This window comes from Blennius ocellaris, assembly GCF_963422515.1.
Source record: "Blennius ocellaris genome assembly, chromosome: 19".
Classification (NCBI taxonomy): Eukaryota; Metazoa; Chordata; class Actinopteri; order Blenniiformes; family Blenniidae; genus Blennius; species Blennius ocellaris.
Genome location: NC_137668.1, coordinates 19,537,101 through 19,553,972, shown reverse-complemented (window position 1 = coordinate 19,553,972; position 16,872 = coordinate 19,537,101). Strand labels below are relative to the sequence as shown.

Below are 16,872 nucleotides of genomic sequence, written 5' to 3'. Positions count from 1 at the left end.
TTTGGCTAAAACTGAGGATTCATCTGCAACATTCAATTAACCAGTTAAGATTTTAATGTATTTGATTAACATTTTGCTGTAATTTGGAACTTCACTGATTCAGGAAAGACTCAACTAATATTTCAACTAAAATTTCACAATAATTAAAACAAAAAGCTAACATCTTTGTTGCTTCACTAAGATTCAGCAATTTCTTAATGTACACTTTGACACTGTACAGCTAAGATTTAACAGTACCAACTGAACCAGCATATTTTTCATGTCACACCCATTAAACAAGAATTTCCACCACAGCACACTGAATAAGACACTGGCAGTCCTGTTAACAGACACGTGAAACCTATATGAATTCTTAAACACAAATGTTTTTCGACTTAGATTCTTGATATAAATGATGTGCAGAAATTCTCCCATGAAACCACAAACGTAAGTACGAAAGAACAACACTGTGGGTTCCCTTTTATTCTTAAAATTTTATGTACAAGTGTGACTGATTTATTTTTTTCAATGTACATTCAATATAGAAAGTTTATATACGTAATATTACATTGAACATTTCACAAATTGCACTAGTCTTTCACATAGATTCATAATCAGAGTCAAAGTCATTCGTCGTGTCAGCTGAAGCTCATTTTCCGGTGGTTATTATTCACTTATAAATATTCTAGTGCTTTTTGCATTCTGGAAGGGAGAATTACTTTGGAAGAAAAAACCAGGTTGGTCTTTAAAGAGAAACAGGAGAATGAATGAGATCAGAGGAAAGAGAGGCAGGACATTAGATGAGCATGTGTGTCTCATTTTGGATTAGATCAGATGGCATCAGTCTGAAGGTTAAAGTGACATTTCTCACCCCAGTTAGCCGTTTTTAATTTTCTCAGAGGTGAATAGGTCCTGTGCGTGGTGGGCGTGTCACAAACCAGCCTCAGTTAGAAGAGTTGTGGGGTTAAATTCAGCCAATCGGGATAAGAGCAATAAGAAAGTGGATTAGAGACGATTGACAAGTAATAAGCCTCAGTCCTCTTAAATCTGTCACCAAGAAAGAAAACGGTAAAAAATATATTCATACAAAAAGTAAACTTTTTTTCATTTCACTGAGAGAAACAAGAAAAAGTAGCACAGAAACAAATAAACAAAAAAAAAAAAATGTGGTCATCCGTTAAAACGAAGCGCTTTTTCCAAGACTTGAGTGCCATTTGTAAAAGTTGGGGGGGGGGGGGTCGGGGGAGGAGAGTGATACTGCAGGAGGTGTTGCAAGAGACGGTCACTGACGGCCCGCTTCTCCCCCGGTATATTTTGAGTTGGATTTCTTTGTTGTTGTTGTTCTTTTCTCTGTGTCTGTCCCCTGTGTGAAGGGGAGCTGAACGGTCCCTCTGAGTTGTGGCCGTGGTGGAGCTGCAGGCCGGTCTGCCTGCCCGAGCGTGACTGTGTCAGTGTCCTTCAGCTTTGGTCTCCGTTGTCGTTGTCCACAGGGGGTGGGACGCTGGACATCACTGTGGTGCCCGTTCCTGCTGTCAGGTAACCTGCGACTCCTGGACCTGCGAGGAAGAGGGCGGGGTAAGAGGCAGCTCAGACGGGACTCGAGAAGGGAGCCGGATCGTGAGTGGAGAACTAACAGTGAAAGCTAAGAAGCTAAAACTACAGAGTGCATGAAAAGATGATCGCCACACCGACAACAGTCACATTTGGCACATGTGGACTGAACATGGTATGAAGGGGTGAATTCATGTTTTATTTGGAGAATATCTGCAATGTAAAACTATTTTACATACTTATATATCGAGTATTGCGATATGATTTGAAATAAACTGAGCATCTGACAATGTCCCTACAGAGTTTTTCTTGAAATGTGGGTAAAGACAGGATTTGTGCAGCCTTCAGCATGCATGTCTTCACAGGCTCACTGTCGAAGTTTTAAAGCTCTGTTTTGGTTTCGGCTCTTTCAGACATTTTATAGCAGTTGTAAACCCTCAGCTTATAAAAACCACCATCGACAATCTGATAAAAAAACCTTAAATATGCCAATTGATTGCATATTTTTACTATTCCAGTGACAACATAAAGCAAACCAGGCTGTGATTTCTCCTTTCTTCCGCTACCAGTGTGAACATGGCGTTGATTTCCAACAATAGAGTACAACTCAGTTAGTGAATGAGTGTGAAGATGGGAGATACATTTCAGGGTCATGGGATGGAGAGGTACAGGAATGGAAAATTAAGTGAGGGATGAGGATGGTGAAGGTAAAAAAGGAGGGGGGGGGAGGGGGCAGTAGGAGCCAGGTCACAGACTACCTGCATTAAGAGCAAGAGAGAGGAGGGCTGTGAGGGCCCAGCTCAGGAGTCTAGAGCCCACCTCGCAGTGGGCTGCTGGCGGCCAGGAGAGAAGGAGTGGATACCCCTGAGGAGGAAATGTGGAGGAGAGAGAGGAAGGGGAGGGCAGAGCCGGGAAGTTAGAAGACACGGACAGGAAAAGAAGGGTTGCTGGGTTTAAGCACAAAGTGAGGAGTCAGCCACGAGGTGATTTTTTTTTTTAAGGATAAAGCAAAGCATCAAGACTCATCAACAGGTGAGAGAGGAAGACAGAGACTCACCTGCTCAGCAGACAGAAGATTCTACAACAGAATGTTAATCTGTGGTTTAAAGTGACAGAAAAAAACCGTACCTGTCACGTAGCCGGCAGTCTGAGACTCTGTGATGAAAAGATCGTGCTTCTGGTCTTTGAAGGTGCTCCACACCGAGGACCTTGCGAGGATTTCATTTACCTGCAAATCAGGGACGAACACAGTTTTTAGACGAGGAAAATAACCACAAGGTAACACAGAGAAACCAAATCATTTTCAATTGTACCTGCTCTCCGTACTGCAGACTGCGACTCATGGATTTGAGTGCCTTGACGATCTGAGCCTTCGTGGCCGAGGGGTTATCCAACGTCTCCAGGCCGATTCCTTCCAGTAGTTTGAGGAGGTAAGGCACCAGTTCCACTCTCAGAGCCTGTCAGCGAGTCACAGAACGTGTCAGTCAGGGCTCATCAAACACAGCAGGTAATAAATAACGCAGCAATAACACAATCCATATACCTGAGCCACCAGCTCCGTCTGCTCCTTCTGGAACATTCGGTTGAGAGCTTCACAGGCCAGACCGGCCATGTCTGCCCGACACTTCATCCCAGTCATCAGCGGGCCGATTGTCTCCAGAGCAGCCATGGAGCGCACACACAGCTATGAAAGAATACACGGATTTAGTCAAAGAAGGCAGACGAGGAGAGAAGAAGGAGCTCCGAGTCAAATACGATGCTTTTAATTCAATAAATCTGGTACAGAGTCTGCAACTGTTGGGAGCTGTAACACTTGGTTTGTCCTACCTCATTGTCTGAGAGCACGTGGATGAGGCGGATGGAGCTCTTGGGCACGGCGTTGTTCTTGTGGTTGAGTGCTGCCAGGATGCGCGGCAGGTGACCCAGAGGAGGAACCTGGTCGGCCAGCTGGGTCTGAGTGCTGAACAGACAAACTGCCGCCGTGGTGACCGTCTCCAGAGCCTCACCCTGCCGCGCAACACAGAGTCAGGAAGAAATACGGCAAATAATAAGCAGATTACCATTTATCCATGAACGTGTTTGTGTTGTGCTTTTCCTCAAAGGAATCTCACATTGGGGTTGTTCTTCTCCAGCAGCTCAGTGAGTGTTTCCAGGAGAGACACCAGGAACTCTCGAGGTTTTCGCAACACCCAGCCAGGCTGAGCAATAAAGATACGCAAGAAGACTCCACCAACTTCCAGCTCGCCCTGCCCGGCTCCATAAGCCACTGTGAAGTCCTCTGGCAACTGAGCACACAGAGTGAGAGCTTGTATTTACACACTGAAGGACAACCAGTGAATATCTAGATTATCAACAAGACCACAGCCTCGCACTTACTTTCCAGTTCACATCAGGATTATCCTTCTGCTGTTTAAAGTGCCTGAAAAAGAGTGGAAAGTGTCAAAAGAAAATATCTGCGGCCGGCTAGTTGGACGTGAGCCGATATGAGCGGATGTCACATACTCGAGCATCATCTCCCTCACGGTGGTGGACACTTTCTCCCTCGAGCTGTCATTCCAGATGAGCTCAGGGTTTTCATGCGTCCCCTCAAATATGTGCACCGCTGCCTCGGCGTTGTCCCGCATGGCATCCATGAATACGCCCGGGAGGAAGCGTATCAGTGTTAGACGCACCTAGCGGAGAGCGATACATTAAAAAAAAAAAAAATACAAAAAAAATATGGAAGTGTATTGAGGTTTTTAAAAAAATGCAAGAAAAAGAGATGTCATTTCATCTGCTGACCTTTGGCCCAACCAGCTTGTCTGAGGTCATCTTGGAGAAGAGCTCTGCAGTCTGTGTGCGGACCTGCGGGTGTGTGCAGTTACAGAAGAGGTCCAGCAGATAGATGAGAGCACCTGCAGGACAGAGAGGGAGTTGTCAACACTACAATTGAGGGACGTATGGAGTCCTAACAAATAGTAAAAGGACACGGACCTTTGGCCATAGCCTCTTTGACAATCTTTGTATTAGAAGTCAGTGCATAGAGGGTTTCCAGCACCATTTGCCGGCCTAAAGGGTACAAAGAAGCATATTAGTCTAAAAACTGGAAAAAGGTCAAACTACATTTCAGCGACCAAGTTTTTAATTTTTTGGGTATGGCGTGTTTTCTTACTAGAGGGGAGTGAGTGCAGCAATAACAGGAGGTTGGACAACACCATGGACTCAGCAATGTTGCTCACACACTCCTGGTTAGATGTCACTGTATTCACAACCTGCAGAGAGAGAAACAACCTGATTACAATGCAGGAGACAAAAAGAACACGTCGTGATGGGATATAAAGGCAATGAGCGGTTCGGCTGTACCTCCAAAACCAGCTGCTGCACTCTGCCCGCTCCGTGAACCCGCAACAAAGAGAAGAGCAGCTTGAAATGACCGATGCACTCGGACTCCGACCCTGTGATGATACCAGAGGACTGTTTAGACAAGAAGCTCCAAATATAACAAGAATTAAAAAAAAAAAAAAAAAGTGCGTCACAGTGACGTATCTCACCGGGGTTATTCTTGATGACGTTGCGGAGAGCCTCTAAAGCCATCTCAGCGAAGCGGAGACGCTCGGCGTGTTGCTGGGACTCCACTTTGTTACTCTGACTCATGGCCAGCAGAGTGTGGAGGTATTGAGCTTGAGAGCCGACGTAGTCCAGCAGACTGGCTGCAAACGCTTTAGGAAACTAAACACGCACACGGTGGGGGGGAAATTAGATCATTAGCATTCCTTCAATATTTTATACCGTATTGGAAACAGCCTCCTTATAAATGCATTTACTCATGATTGTCATTCATATGTCTGGTAACTTCCTAAACTCTTTATGATACTGGAAAAAAGAATCATAAATTACCAGAAAGAGAAGAAAAAGAGCTTGGCAGACACACACACTTGTCGTTACATTGGCCCTTCAGGACTTCCACAGTACAATTGTCCAATCACAGACCAGATTTTATATTGTATCACTGATTTGTAACCTGAAGGTCTCATACACTCAAAAACAGTCCTAATGAAGATAATACAGATATTAAAAGATGAAGTAATCTTCGAAAAAGGGACAGACATGCCGCACATTTTTAGAAAATCCCACAGCCGAGGAATAAATTCAAAATCAGCTTGCATTCTATTCAATGATAATAATAAAAATAAAAATAATAATAATAATGCATTAGTTTTATATAGCGCTTTTCTGGACACTCAAAGATGCTTATGTGGTTTCATTTAATCAAATATTAGTGTGCTTCAAGTCTGTTTCCCTTGATTTTATTCCTCTTTCAGGAACCATCACACAGGAACAAAACCAGCCTGAATGTGTTGTGATAAGAACATATTAGCTCTTGTGATATTCACCTCCAGTGGGAATGACGGCTGTTCATTGTAGACACGAACAAAAATCTCCCCCACGATCAGCTCCTTGCTGTGATCACCGAACAAAAACTCTGCACCAAAGCTTTCATCATTCTCTCCCTGTGAAGAAGCAGAAGACAGGAGGGATTCAACACAAGACACCTTATAAACTCATTAATGTGACTGGAGACAGAACGCAGCATGCAGTCGTTCTTACCCTTTTGATGTTTCCCTCTTGTTGACACTCCAGAAACTCCAGCAGCTCCGCTCGCGTTCCATTGTTCCAGATCAGGTAGGGATTCTCAGAGTTACTATTCAGCAGCTTCAACACCTGACGGAGAGAGGCGTTTGCAGTTGCGGCGCTGAGGGTAACGCTCGCTGACGCCTTGTGACGAGCCGCATTTACTCACCTCAGCGGGAGATCCGGTTCCCAGCTTCCTTGAGATGTACGGCGTCAGCATGGCGGTTAAGCTCTTGCGGATGGTGGGGTTCTCCGGAGGCGTGCCCTCTATGCCGTTAGTCTCCGAGACGGGGTTGCTTCCATCTGGGCTGGTGGGGATTTGCACGTAACCTCCCAGGCGGCTGAGCGCGACCATGCTGAGCTTTGCCAGGCTGTTGGCGACCTCCTGCTGGTTCGTGTCCTGGCTCGCCTGCACGCCGCTCTCCTCCAGGGTGTAGTCGTAGTTGAAGAGGCGGACCAGCAGGTGCCAGAGCACACCAGCATGATACAGGTGGGTCTGTAGGAAGAAATCCACTGCAAAGGAGCTGACGCACTGGACTGCCAGGGCTGCAGTCTTTGGAAGACCCTGAGTGAGAGGAAGGACAGGAAAGGAATCACAGGAGACTCGTTTTCGGTCTGATATGTTGAGCTGTACGGAAGCAGAATGATAAGATATAAAGTATTTCAAAAATATAAATGTTCCTACCTAAATTATTCGCATATACTTAATAAACATTTATTGTAGTATAATTTCCAGCTCTAGTAAGTCTTGAGACATTTTTTTTTTTTAGAGGCCAAGGAAATTAACCAGGAATTAAAAGTTTCCTAGTACTTGGAAAAGCTTCCTGCAGTCAAAATTCAGCCATGGATAACTTATGATAATTCACTCGTTAAAGGTACACTGTTTATGACATCACTAATATGACAGTGAAAATGACAAGAAAACCAAATGGAGTGCCAAAATCTTACCTTTCCATAGTACAGGATGTGGCAGAGGTCTCTGATGATGTTGGGCATTTCAATGATTTTTTCTCTGCATTCCTCAAACTGGGCTGCAACACTATAACACTTACAGATGTGCCCGCACACCTGTAGCACAGTTAAGGGTTGACAAAATATTAAGGATACTCATTACATCACTCCAGCTTGGAAATATGTCTACATTTGTATGTTTTCTCATAGTTTCTACCTGCACAACCATGTCTTCAGGTTTGCTTGATGCAGTCAACACAGCAACACATCGAGAAAGAGCTTCCAACAGGATCTGAAAAGATGTGATCGAATATTGTTTATTTTGGTCTTGACCACTGTGCAAACGTCCACATTTACACAGGAATAGCTTCACTGCTTAGCTGAAGATTAGGATTTGTTACCTCAATGCCGTTCTCACGGCGCAGCTCCTCAGCATTCAGAGCCGAGCAGTTCACTGTGTGGAAGGCCAGCTCAGCCGCAGCGGGAAGGAGAGGGGAGGTTTTCGAGAAGAGTTGATCATCCACCGTTTCCATGGTGATTGTTTTGATGAGCATGGGGTAACCGGCGTATTTGTAGGGTTCGAGCTCTGTAACGCCGATCAAAACAAAACCAGAGTCAGGTGAAATCTTAACATAAAGGAACTTACGGCACTATGACAATATGCTAGCCATAGTTTGTTTGACATAAGTGCTCACCGAGTTTGTGCCTGTTGAAAAGGATGCTTTGGGTTTTCAGGATGAGGATAATGTTTTCTGGATCGGGGCCGTCAACGATTCGGACAGACTTTGTGCAGAGGAACTCATAGGCTTTGTTGACTTTCTCAAACATTTCCTAAAGCAAACAAAACATGAAATTCAATCGGCGCCGAGTTGATACATAAACAGATTTTTTTTTACTGGATGTGATCAGACGTACTCTGCCCTCTGGGTTTTTATCAGGATGGTACTTCTGTGCGAGTTTGAAGTAGGCTTTCCTGATTTTACTCTCTTCGTGCCTAAAACAAGGGAAACAAGTAGAATCATTACGTAATCTATTATAATCACATCTTGGTCAGTTTAACGAAGGACACGTATGAACGTTTTCCACTCACTGTCCCTGTCCTTTGGGAAGGTTGAGGACTTCGTAGGCGTCGTCCACAGACATCGAGGGAGGTTTCTTCTCCACTTCCCTCTTCCAGGCTTCAAGTGTATCTTTAAGCAGCTTCACCTGCAACAATCACAACAAAGACATCATGTATGAGATATATTCCCTAGGTTAGCATAGACTGGCTGTAGGAGCAAACACACATACAGCATCTCGAATGGGCCAGTTGGGGAAGCGGGTGGTGTCGCACAGATGTCTGAGGTAGTAGATGTTGCAGAAGAGTTCGTAGTCGAGTTGAGGGAAGCTGATCACCGGGATGGGGCAGTACTGGTACAGCGCCCGCGTGTTGCTCTGCAGTCGAGGGCTGAAGTCCGCAACATGAGCTGCTATCTTCTCAATCATCATCCGTCTGAGTGCAGAAAGAAGCACAATTGAATCAAAGGGGCTTTTCCTTACTGTGCCTCCAAATATCACAGCATTGTCTAGAAATACAGTGGCAATCCTGCACAAAGAAAAAAGTTGCCACCTCATCTCACTGCTCCAAATGGCCTCCGGTGTGTCAAATTCTCCAAGAAATATCTCAGAGAAGCGCTCGGCCTCATAGTTCTCCAGATAACACACCATGGCCTCAGGCAGCACCGGCCCCAAAACACTGCGTTGCACGATGTCCTGACCCTTTGCCTGTGGAGACAACATCACAAGCCTGTGTCATTTTCAAAGAGACCATGGATATTCAGAATCCAATTCTACGTGCTGTAATGTGCGAATCAATAAATAGCAATGAAATGTTTCACCTCCTCTGATCTGAAGGCTTGTTTTAGATGAGTGTATTTCAAGAACCTGAAGAAAAACAGGAAATTCAGACAACAGAATCAACATAACACGCACACACACTACACTGAACCTGAAATGGTTTCATTTAGAAATTGATGACCAAATACGGGACCCTGCTTTTTAAGGCATTAACAATGCTCATGTGTTTTCACCTGGCTACAGGAAGCACATTGGACCCTGTGTACATCATGATGAAGAAGAAGACCCCGGTTAAATAGAGGCGCTGCAGATTCGGGTTGTCCTGCATCACCAGGAAGAGAACATTGGCAACCTTCTCCACAAGAATGGGGTCAAAGGTCAACAGCAACTAGAGAGAACAAAGTAAAACAAAATGCAATCAAAGACAAGTCGTTTCATTTCGTTCAATAATCCAAAGATGCAAGATGAAACGACGTCTAATGTCACACTGAGTGAATACCTGGACAATGTGTGGGAGACAGGCATTGTCAGTGATCATCCTCTTGATTTTAGGTAAAGGACGGATGATCGCATTATCTTCGTCCCTGAGATAAAAAAAACAGTTATAATGTAATGTTACAGTTTAAGTGTGAAAGTTCAAATCAACAAAAGTTAGAAAACTTTCTGTTGATTCCCACCTGCTGGGGTAGTAGTGGCACATCGTGATGAGCATGTTGAGGATGAGTGTAGCCAGGTCTGACTCATTCATCACTGCCTGTCCTGAGGCCAGCAGGCACCATTTCAGCTGAGGAATGGCCTGCAGGGGGCGCCAACCATCCATCCCTTGAGCCCAGCAGCGGGTCTTTGCCGTTAGGACACCAGTGCTCCAGAATTCCTGCATCTGGGACCCAAAAACATAATGATGAGTGGATGGTAGCTTTCACTACTATTTAGGTCATTTGCTTTTATGTAAAAGCACAGTACGACTATTAACAATTAACATACCTCCTCAAAACTGAAAGGTCCCCTTCTTTCTTTGTCGGCATTACCGAAGTACCACTCTTTCTCACTCTCCCTCTTCATGTCTGGTGCTGCCTCCAACACATTGGTCTGTGAAGAGCAAAAAACCCCATTTGATACTCGAGGTTCTTTTTTTTTGATTATCAGGAACATCAGGTATTGTACAGCTGCATCATTCAGATTTCACCTGTAGCGGAACTGTAGCTCTGCTGGTGTGAAGATGAGCCAAGGTGAGCAGGTCCACCAAGATACGGACTCCATTTGAGTCCATCACCTCCTTCACGTTTTTCTGCAAGACGAAAAGAGAAATGTCAACAAGTAACAAAACTCCGGTTAATCAAAATCGCAACAGCAAACAAGTTGCTTACCCGGTTGAGAATGAGCTTGTTGAGGAAGAGGATGAGTCTGTCTCTTTCCAGTTTGTCTGTACACTGCAATCACAGAAGTGTTTTGTTTTTTTAGATTTCGAGGCAAGGGAACGACCAAAAAAATGTAAAACACTTTCTTACACTTTTGCACAAACTCACCCGGTCCAGCATGCCCACAATGTACTTTGTGTCGGTGAAGGGGCCGATTTCTTCGTAACACTTTCCGTAAACTATTGCGAGCGCCTGCAGGCACAGGCACTTCATCGTAACTTTGGGTGTCAGCAAAAAACGGTGGTAGAGCTCGTTGAAAAACTCGTACCTGAAAGTAAGCAGGAGAAAAAGCATAAATTACCTTTTTTTGGATTGAGCTATGAGTAATTATTTAAATGTAGAAGGTTCTTACGATCGCTTGATGGCGCTTGATTCTTCATTTTCATCCTCCTCCAGCAGCAGACGCAGGTAATAATCCCCAATCTTTATCTCATCTGAAAGGCACTCGTATTTCACCTGCAAAGCGCACAACAAGTCCAAGTTGAAGGAAGCTTTTAACGCAATGCTGCATAAGTGGGCTTTTGTCTTTTACTGAGTGCAAACCTCAAACTCCTGGTGGTTCCAGGAGATGACGGTGGCACTGCCCAGCTCGCGGTCCACACTGAAAGCCCGCATCTCTCCCTCCAGAGCGTCCCGCAGCTCCTCCCTGGTTTTCAAGTTCCAGATGAGGTTGGAGCGGGCGTGATCAAGCTGGAATCTTTACAAACAAGAGACAATTGAAAAAACCCCAAATAATAATAATAAAAATGTCACACTGGACATCTTGCATATTAAAAAGTTATTGGTGTGGGAATAAAGCAAAAAAAGACTAAAATATAAAGCAGAAATGGAGTTTTTAAGGTGGGTTTCGACTTTTCCACGCTTGGTCAGGTTCAAATAAAATCTGTAACATTTGCTGCGTTGGTACAGTCAATTTGTGGAAGTGTGAATATGTGTATACATTTTAAGAGCTTTTGGTTGATATGCCAGCAGGTGAAAAGCCCTCAATATAATCCACCACGTGGTGTTAAATTTAGAGCAGCATACTGCGTTGTTGAGGAAATGTACCCTTCAGTAAAGGTTTCTTGACATCATTTATTAAAAAGAGGAATGAGAGTATAAAACAAAACTAACTTGGGTGCAGGCGTTTTTTCTCAACTATCTTCTAGACCCAGAAAGATCATCTTAAATATCTTAGTCTTATCTGTTATAAGTACACAAAAGCAGAGTTTACATCACACAAATTACAAAGTTGTACCTGTAGTAGAAAAGCTCCCAGTTTGATTCAATCTTTATCCTCTGCCGTCTCTTTCTCAGGATGACAGGCTTTTGGTTGGGATTCTGAAATTTAAGGACAAAGCAAATGTTTTAAAACTTAATCACAACTACTATTCCCAGCATTCTTTTTTTTTGCCAAAACAAGCTTTGTGACTTTAAAACGGCTACAAGATAAGAAACAATATGGACACAGAAGAACAACAGACGCAAAGCAAATGTCACTGTTGAATGATGAGGGGAAAAATGGTTTTAGAGAATGGAGAAAGTTAAAGATTAATGAAACAAACACCAAAAAACCCTGACATCTTAACACAAGAAACACAAAAACCAAAAGGGATCCCAAAAGTTGTGTATGTTTCAAAGTGAAAGAAAGGTCTTCGACGAGTGTAATTTTTCCTGTTTTCTTTACATACAATATTTTTCATGACTCACAAAGTATTTGCACTTTATAAACATATCGAAGTGGAAGCTTCTGCTCCAACTTTTAAATTGTTTTATGCGAGTTAGACCACATGTAGTTTGGAGTCACAAAGAAACGCAGATTAAAGCCTGCAGAAAGAAAACGGCTGTACACGTCATAGGCAAGTGTTGCGTTTCATCCATTACTTTTATATCCGTCACAGAAGTCAAGCTGTGTCGGCGCTGATCTGTCAGTGGCTAAAGAATGCACGCACACGCACTCACACACACAGACTCACACACACAATATGTCACATGAAGATGAAAGACGGTTGGCTCAGGAGGAAGAATGTGGAAAGAATACAGTATGGATCCCATTGGTCAGTCCTACTTACCAGGTTATTTCTGTCCTGCTGCATTGTTTGACAGCAGAGAAAACCACATAAGACAAGGGGAGGGTGGGGCAGAGACACACAGAGATTACTGTTCCTCTGATCAAAACACAGATGAATCACAACAAAAGGATCACAGGCTACAGTACTACCAATAGACAAAGGCTGATACACTAAAATCACTTTAGGCAACATTGAAATTACTGACTATCCGTCTCAGTTATTGCACCTTCAACCACAAGTACAATTCATTACAAGTGAAGCAAATTATAAAAGTTGGTTGTGATTAGCCATTATCCAGCAAAAGCAAGCCAATTAACATATATATGAGGTAAGCCCGGGTCATTGAAGGTGTCGTCGGCGCAAAAAGAAAATACAGGTGAGGACATAATTGATTGGAGCAACAAAAAAGCAGGCAGAAGTGACCTGAAGCTTTATGAAATAGTACAAACACCAGAATGTCTGTAAACACAACACACATGTTCCATTCTGTATTATTATACATCCAAACTGATGTTTTTTTCCGGAGAAAAAGATGACATTTAAATGAACATTTTGTTCCCGTCAAACCACCAACACACAAACATAGACCTGTAAACTTTCCTACATTAAAAACAAACAAAAGGAGCCACAAGCAATTTAAACAGCCAAAAGATAGAATACTTTCAAAGATGTGTAAATGTGATAGTTTCTTGACATACTGACAGCACAGTGTCAGGTTGCAACAGCACTGACTCCCATGTCCATGCATAAAAACAGCAGCAGCTGGAAATGAACCCAGTATGCATCTGGATGCTCTAGCAGTGTTCAGCATCAGTGCGAGGGGCAACGGGGGGAGACACCTGGGCAGGTCCAGACAACAGCAGCAGCAGCAGCAGCAGCAAGATAACAGGGTTCTTTGAAAAAGTAAGGCAACGCTTACCTCCTTCTGGGCTATGCCCATCTTATCCCTCCAGTGCATGAGCACGATGTCGGCTTTCTCCTTGGCAAACTTCTCCACCTCTTTGGCTGCTTTGCCTGCTATCCGCTGCCACTCGGGCACTTTGTTCCGATTTAGTTGGTCCTGCGGGAAACAAAGACAAAAATCTGCATTTGCACTTGGAGATTATTTTATTTCATTCTGCAGAATTAAAAACACCCATATCATTATGACCACTAAGTTAATATGATCCCATTTTACAGCCCCATACACAACAAACGGTGACGCACTGCCTGCTCTTACACCTCTCTATTATATCTTGCATTAACTACTGCAGTTTCAGCGACAGCAGCTCTTCTGTTGGATGAGATCCCAACATCAACCTTCGCGTGCGTCAATGAGCCTCGTCAGCCTTGCCTCGGTCGCTGCTTACTTCCTCTGACCATTTCTGATACACACTGACCACTGCAGACTGAGAATGCAATACACAAGCTGCTGTATAGCGATGCCCGGCCTCCATCCGACGTATATGCATATCCACTTTTTTCCCCCACTTTTAACAGACTGCGGATTACATACAACGATTTACAGTCGCTGACCAGCCAATAAGGGGTCACAAAGATATTACGAATTGAACGAAAATCAGCATTTGTAAATCATCAATATTTGATGCAACACAGCTGCTTTGCGTTTGCTTTTGAAGGTAGTAGCTTTTTTTCCCATGATGCATATTTTATGATTTGATCATCTTTGATGTTTCATCACCATTAACAGATAAGACACACAAAGAAATACAAAATCTTAATAGATCCAGAGCAGAACCATCAGCTTATTAAATCCATGGAGTATACTAAATGCATTTATATATAGTCTTTAGCCCTCCATATAGTAGAACACGTTTTTCATGCGTTCCCCTTGGGAAGAATTAACTGTTTACTCCTGCATTAAAATATGCCAAGACAAATAGATGTAATTATTTTCACCTCTCACTGGTCATAAGGTTGTAAGAGCATGTTTGAGTGTATGCGTCCAGGTACCGTTGCAATTTTCAAGTTGTCTCGGATGTGCATTCTGTCCATGTCTTTCTCTGGGACGGCGTCTGCACTGTCGAGGTAGGCCAACAAACCTGTCGGCTGTACATTGAATAAGGAAAAAAAAAACGAGATAAGGGAAAGAGGGCCAACAATACTTAAAACCAAAAAAATGTTTGCAAATACAAAATGGAAGATGGCTGAGAAAATTGGGATGTAGTGTTGTTTTGAGTTGACATTTAGTCTCCCCAGTGTAGAAACTATCCATCTATACTTTCAATAGTTCTCCTGATCTAAATGGAACTTTATTACAAAAGAAGAAAATGCTTTTATTCGCTATAACCTTTTAATGGTTGTGCATTTATAAGTTCATATAATTTATTTAAGAGTGTAAAAACTGACAATACAATTCATCTTTCATGAATACTGTCATTTTCTAGATGCATCAGTACCACGAGTTACAGTTTGCAAGATAGTTGCCTTTCATACATGAACAAATCTTCTCTCCATGTCAAGATCTGAAGGTTTCACTAATGAATTAAAGATTAGAGCCAATCAGTTATTTGAGGCATCATTTAATGTACTGGCATTATTCTTTTACTTTTTAAATTTGGATGGATACTTCAGTGTATTTCTGCAGGATTGAAAAACCAAGGCCGACATGTAAGATTTTATGCAAAGCATCTATTCACTAATACATGCTGATATTAGATATCCTTCAAATAAATGTCTTCTTCTCAGTTCGAGCTCATCTCATTTGCAGGCTCACCAGTATTCTCTTCAGGAGGTTCATGGCCACAGGGTTCTCCGCTATCCACAGTCCCACCAGGTGACGACTCAGCTGCCTGAAAAACATCACACATCAACTGTTGAGTTGTTTGAAGATGGTCCTTGATGTTTTAGTGAAGTACAAGAGTGTAACTTGGAAAAACACACAAGCAGCTGGAGCCAAAAATAAAGCCAAACGTCTACATTGTGATGTGTGTTTACAGACCTGTTGGTGAGCATCCGCTGGTCTGAGCTGATGGTGAACAGCGACGTGTGCAGATGCCTCGGCAGAGCGCCTTCACTCAAGGCCAGCTCCTGCATTTTAGTGGCTATGTCCTTGTCTCCCTCCTGAGTTTAAACACGGCTGCGTTTATTATCATCGTAAATTGCACGCCTAAAGAGATCATTTAATTGTAAGACTGTGGAGCTCTTTAACCTTTAGGAGACTAACCTCAATGATGGCTTTCATCACCAAGCCTGCTCCCTTCACTATCGCCATGGAGGGATGCTAAAAATAAAGACAACTTTTAATACAAACCAATCTGGTGGACAGAGTTTTTCCGGCGGGACACTCTGTTTTTCTTTGATTGCCCCACCTGGAAGAGTTTGAACAGGGTTCGTCCATTTGAGGCAACCATCTCCAGCAGCATGTCAAACTGCTGACCCTCTGTGGTTTCACTGTAGGGGGCGCAAAGGGCAAACGTCAAGAAATCCAACAGGGAGCTGATGACCAAAGCTCCTGTTCCATGGTCCTGTGGGGGGGGGCAAGAGAAGCAATATTGAGAATATTTCAGATGCAAATGTATTGAAATGTATTTTCTTTAAATGCCCGAGCTTAGGTTCCAAACAGGTTGTTGACCATAAAAACAGATGTACCACATTCGTAATGAATTTTTCAAGAAGGTTTTCCAGGAACTTCTTGGAGGACAGCAGAGAGGCCTTGTTCAGCTGCTCCTGTCTCAGGTCATAATCATCATGCATCGGCTGGACAGAATGATAAAAGAAAAAAATCTTAACGTCTTGGAAAATACAAGACTTGTATGTGTTGCATTTGTCTGTGTGTATAGGGTTCCCATAGAGATATTTAGGTGATACTTACACACATGAGGGCACAGAGCATGTCTATAGCAGCATGCGTTACACCATTGTTGTTCCTTTTTAAAGCTTTTACCGTCTTTACTCCCAACTTTTCCCTGAACCTACAACACACAAGCAAATTCTCCAAATTAAAATCAGTTAGACATATGCGAGTTAGGCCTTGAAAGCACTGAAGAAACAAAAACAAACAAACAAAAAACAAATCATATGAATACTATTATAATAAGTGGTCTGGGGTTGGATACACAAAGAATTCATTGCTTCAGAAGTGGCTTGTTGTTTCTTTTGCTGATAAGCAGTTTTTAGCGGTAAATCACGTTTGTTTAAAAGCTTATTTTACAGCATTCGGTGTCTTGCACTTATATGAGGAAAACGCCAAGCCACACCAGCAATGAATCTGTCAGGAAAACCAATTTGGGCTCATTTGCTTCACAAGGCACGAGGAACAAACAGTAAATACAGTTCCTCTCATACATCTCAGTGACCCTGAAAGACTGCAAAGGATCCCTCATAGGACGGATACACAAGAATGTAAAGGAGTGAGTGACCAAAGTAGATGATGGGAGAGAGAAAAAGGCAACTATGAGAGGATGAGATGGTAACCGTGGAAGTTAAAGACAAATTGCAGCAGACAGTTGGGCTGAACGGAGTGAAGTGACATA

General features: G+C 43.1%; 1 protein-coding gene across 2 annotated transcripts in view; it reads right to left on the bottom strand.

Annotated features, from left to right (window-relative positions):
• Positions 1-456: 456 nt before the first annotated feature.
• The window catches only part of dnajc13 (DnaJ heat shock protein family (Hsp40) member C13), a 29,539-nt gene continuing 13,123 nt past the window's right edge, over positions 457-16,872 (bottom strand). For both annotated transcript variants that reach the window (XM_080515288.1, XM_080515289.1), the window contains 44 exons: positions 16,212-16,311; positions 15,989-16,096; positions 15,709-15,864; positions 15,564-15,620; positions 15,339-15,460; positions 15,114-15,189; positions 14,351-14,446; positions 13,317-13,457; positions 12,398-12,415; positions 11,584-11,666; positions 10,890-11,043; positions 10,699-10,802; positions 10,455-10,614; positions 10,296-10,358; positions 10,115-10,216; positions 9,913-10,017; positions 9,606-9,808; positions 9,428-9,512; positions 9,162-9,316; positions 8,970-9,015; positions 8,702-8,856; positions 8,383-8,584; positions 8,183-8,298; positions 8,008-8,086; positions 7,788-7,923; positions 7,494-7,678; positions 7,310-7,384; positions 7,090-7,209; positions 6,311-6,706; positions 6,118-6,231; positions 5,904-6,020; positions 5,061-5,238; positions 4,873-4,964; positions 4,682-4,781; positions 4,504-4,578; positions 4,312-4,424; positions 4,033-4,202; positions 3,907-3,949; positions 3,642-3,815; positions 3,358-3,537; positions 3,074-3,214; positions 2,844-2,987; positions 2,659-2,758; positions 457-1,535 (listed from right to left, as the gene is read on the bottom strand). In XM_080515288.1, the coding sequence (XP_080371414.1) occupies positions 1,438-1,535; positions 2,659-2,758; positions 2,844-2,987; positions 3,074-3,214; positions 3,358-3,537; positions 3,642-3,815; positions 3,907-3,949; positions 4,033-4,202; positions 4,312-4,424; positions 4,504-4,578; positions 4,682-4,781; positions 4,873-4,964; positions 5,061-5,238; positions 5,904-6,020; positions 6,118-6,231; positions 6,311-6,706; positions 7,090-7,209; positions 7,310-7,384; positions 7,494-7,678; positions 7,788-7,923; positions 8,008-8,086; positions 8,183-8,298; positions 8,383-8,584; positions 8,702-8,856; positions 8,970-9,015; positions 9,162-9,316; positions 9,428-9,512; positions 9,606-9,808; positions 9,913-10,017; positions 10,115-10,216; positions 10,296-10,358; positions 10,455-10,614; positions 10,699-10,802; positions 10,890-11,043; positions 11,584-11,666; positions 12,398-12,415; positions 13,317-13,457; positions 14,351-14,446; positions 15,114-15,189; positions 15,339-15,460; positions 15,564-15,620; positions 15,709-15,864; positions 15,989-16,096; positions 16,212-16,311 (5,437 nt within the window). In that variant the 3' untranslated portion in view covers positions 457-1,437. The remainder of the gene's footprint in view (positions 1,536-2,658; positions 2,759-2,843; positions 2,988-3,073; positions 3,215-3,357; positions 3,538-3,641; positions 3,816-3,906; positions 3,950-4,032; positions 4,203-4,311; positions 4,425-4,503; positions 4,579-4,681; positions 4,782-4,872; positions 4,965-5,060; positions 5,239-5,903; positions 6,021-6,117; positions 6,232-6,310; positions 6,707-7,089; positions 7,210-7,309; positions 7,385-7,493; positions 7,679-7,787; positions 7,924-8,007; positions 8,087-8,182; positions 8,299-8,382; positions 8,585-8,701; positions 8,857-8,969; positions 9,016-9,161; positions 9,317-9,427; positions 9,513-9,605; positions 9,809-9,912; positions 10,018-10,114; positions 10,217-10,295; positions 10,359-10,454; positions 10,615-10,698; positions 10,803-10,889; positions 11,044-11,583; positions 11,667-12,397; positions 12,416-13,316; positions 13,458-14,350; positions 14,447-15,113; positions 15,190-15,338; positions 15,461-15,563; positions 15,621-15,708; positions 15,865-15,988; positions 16,097-16,211; positions 16,312-16,872) is intronic.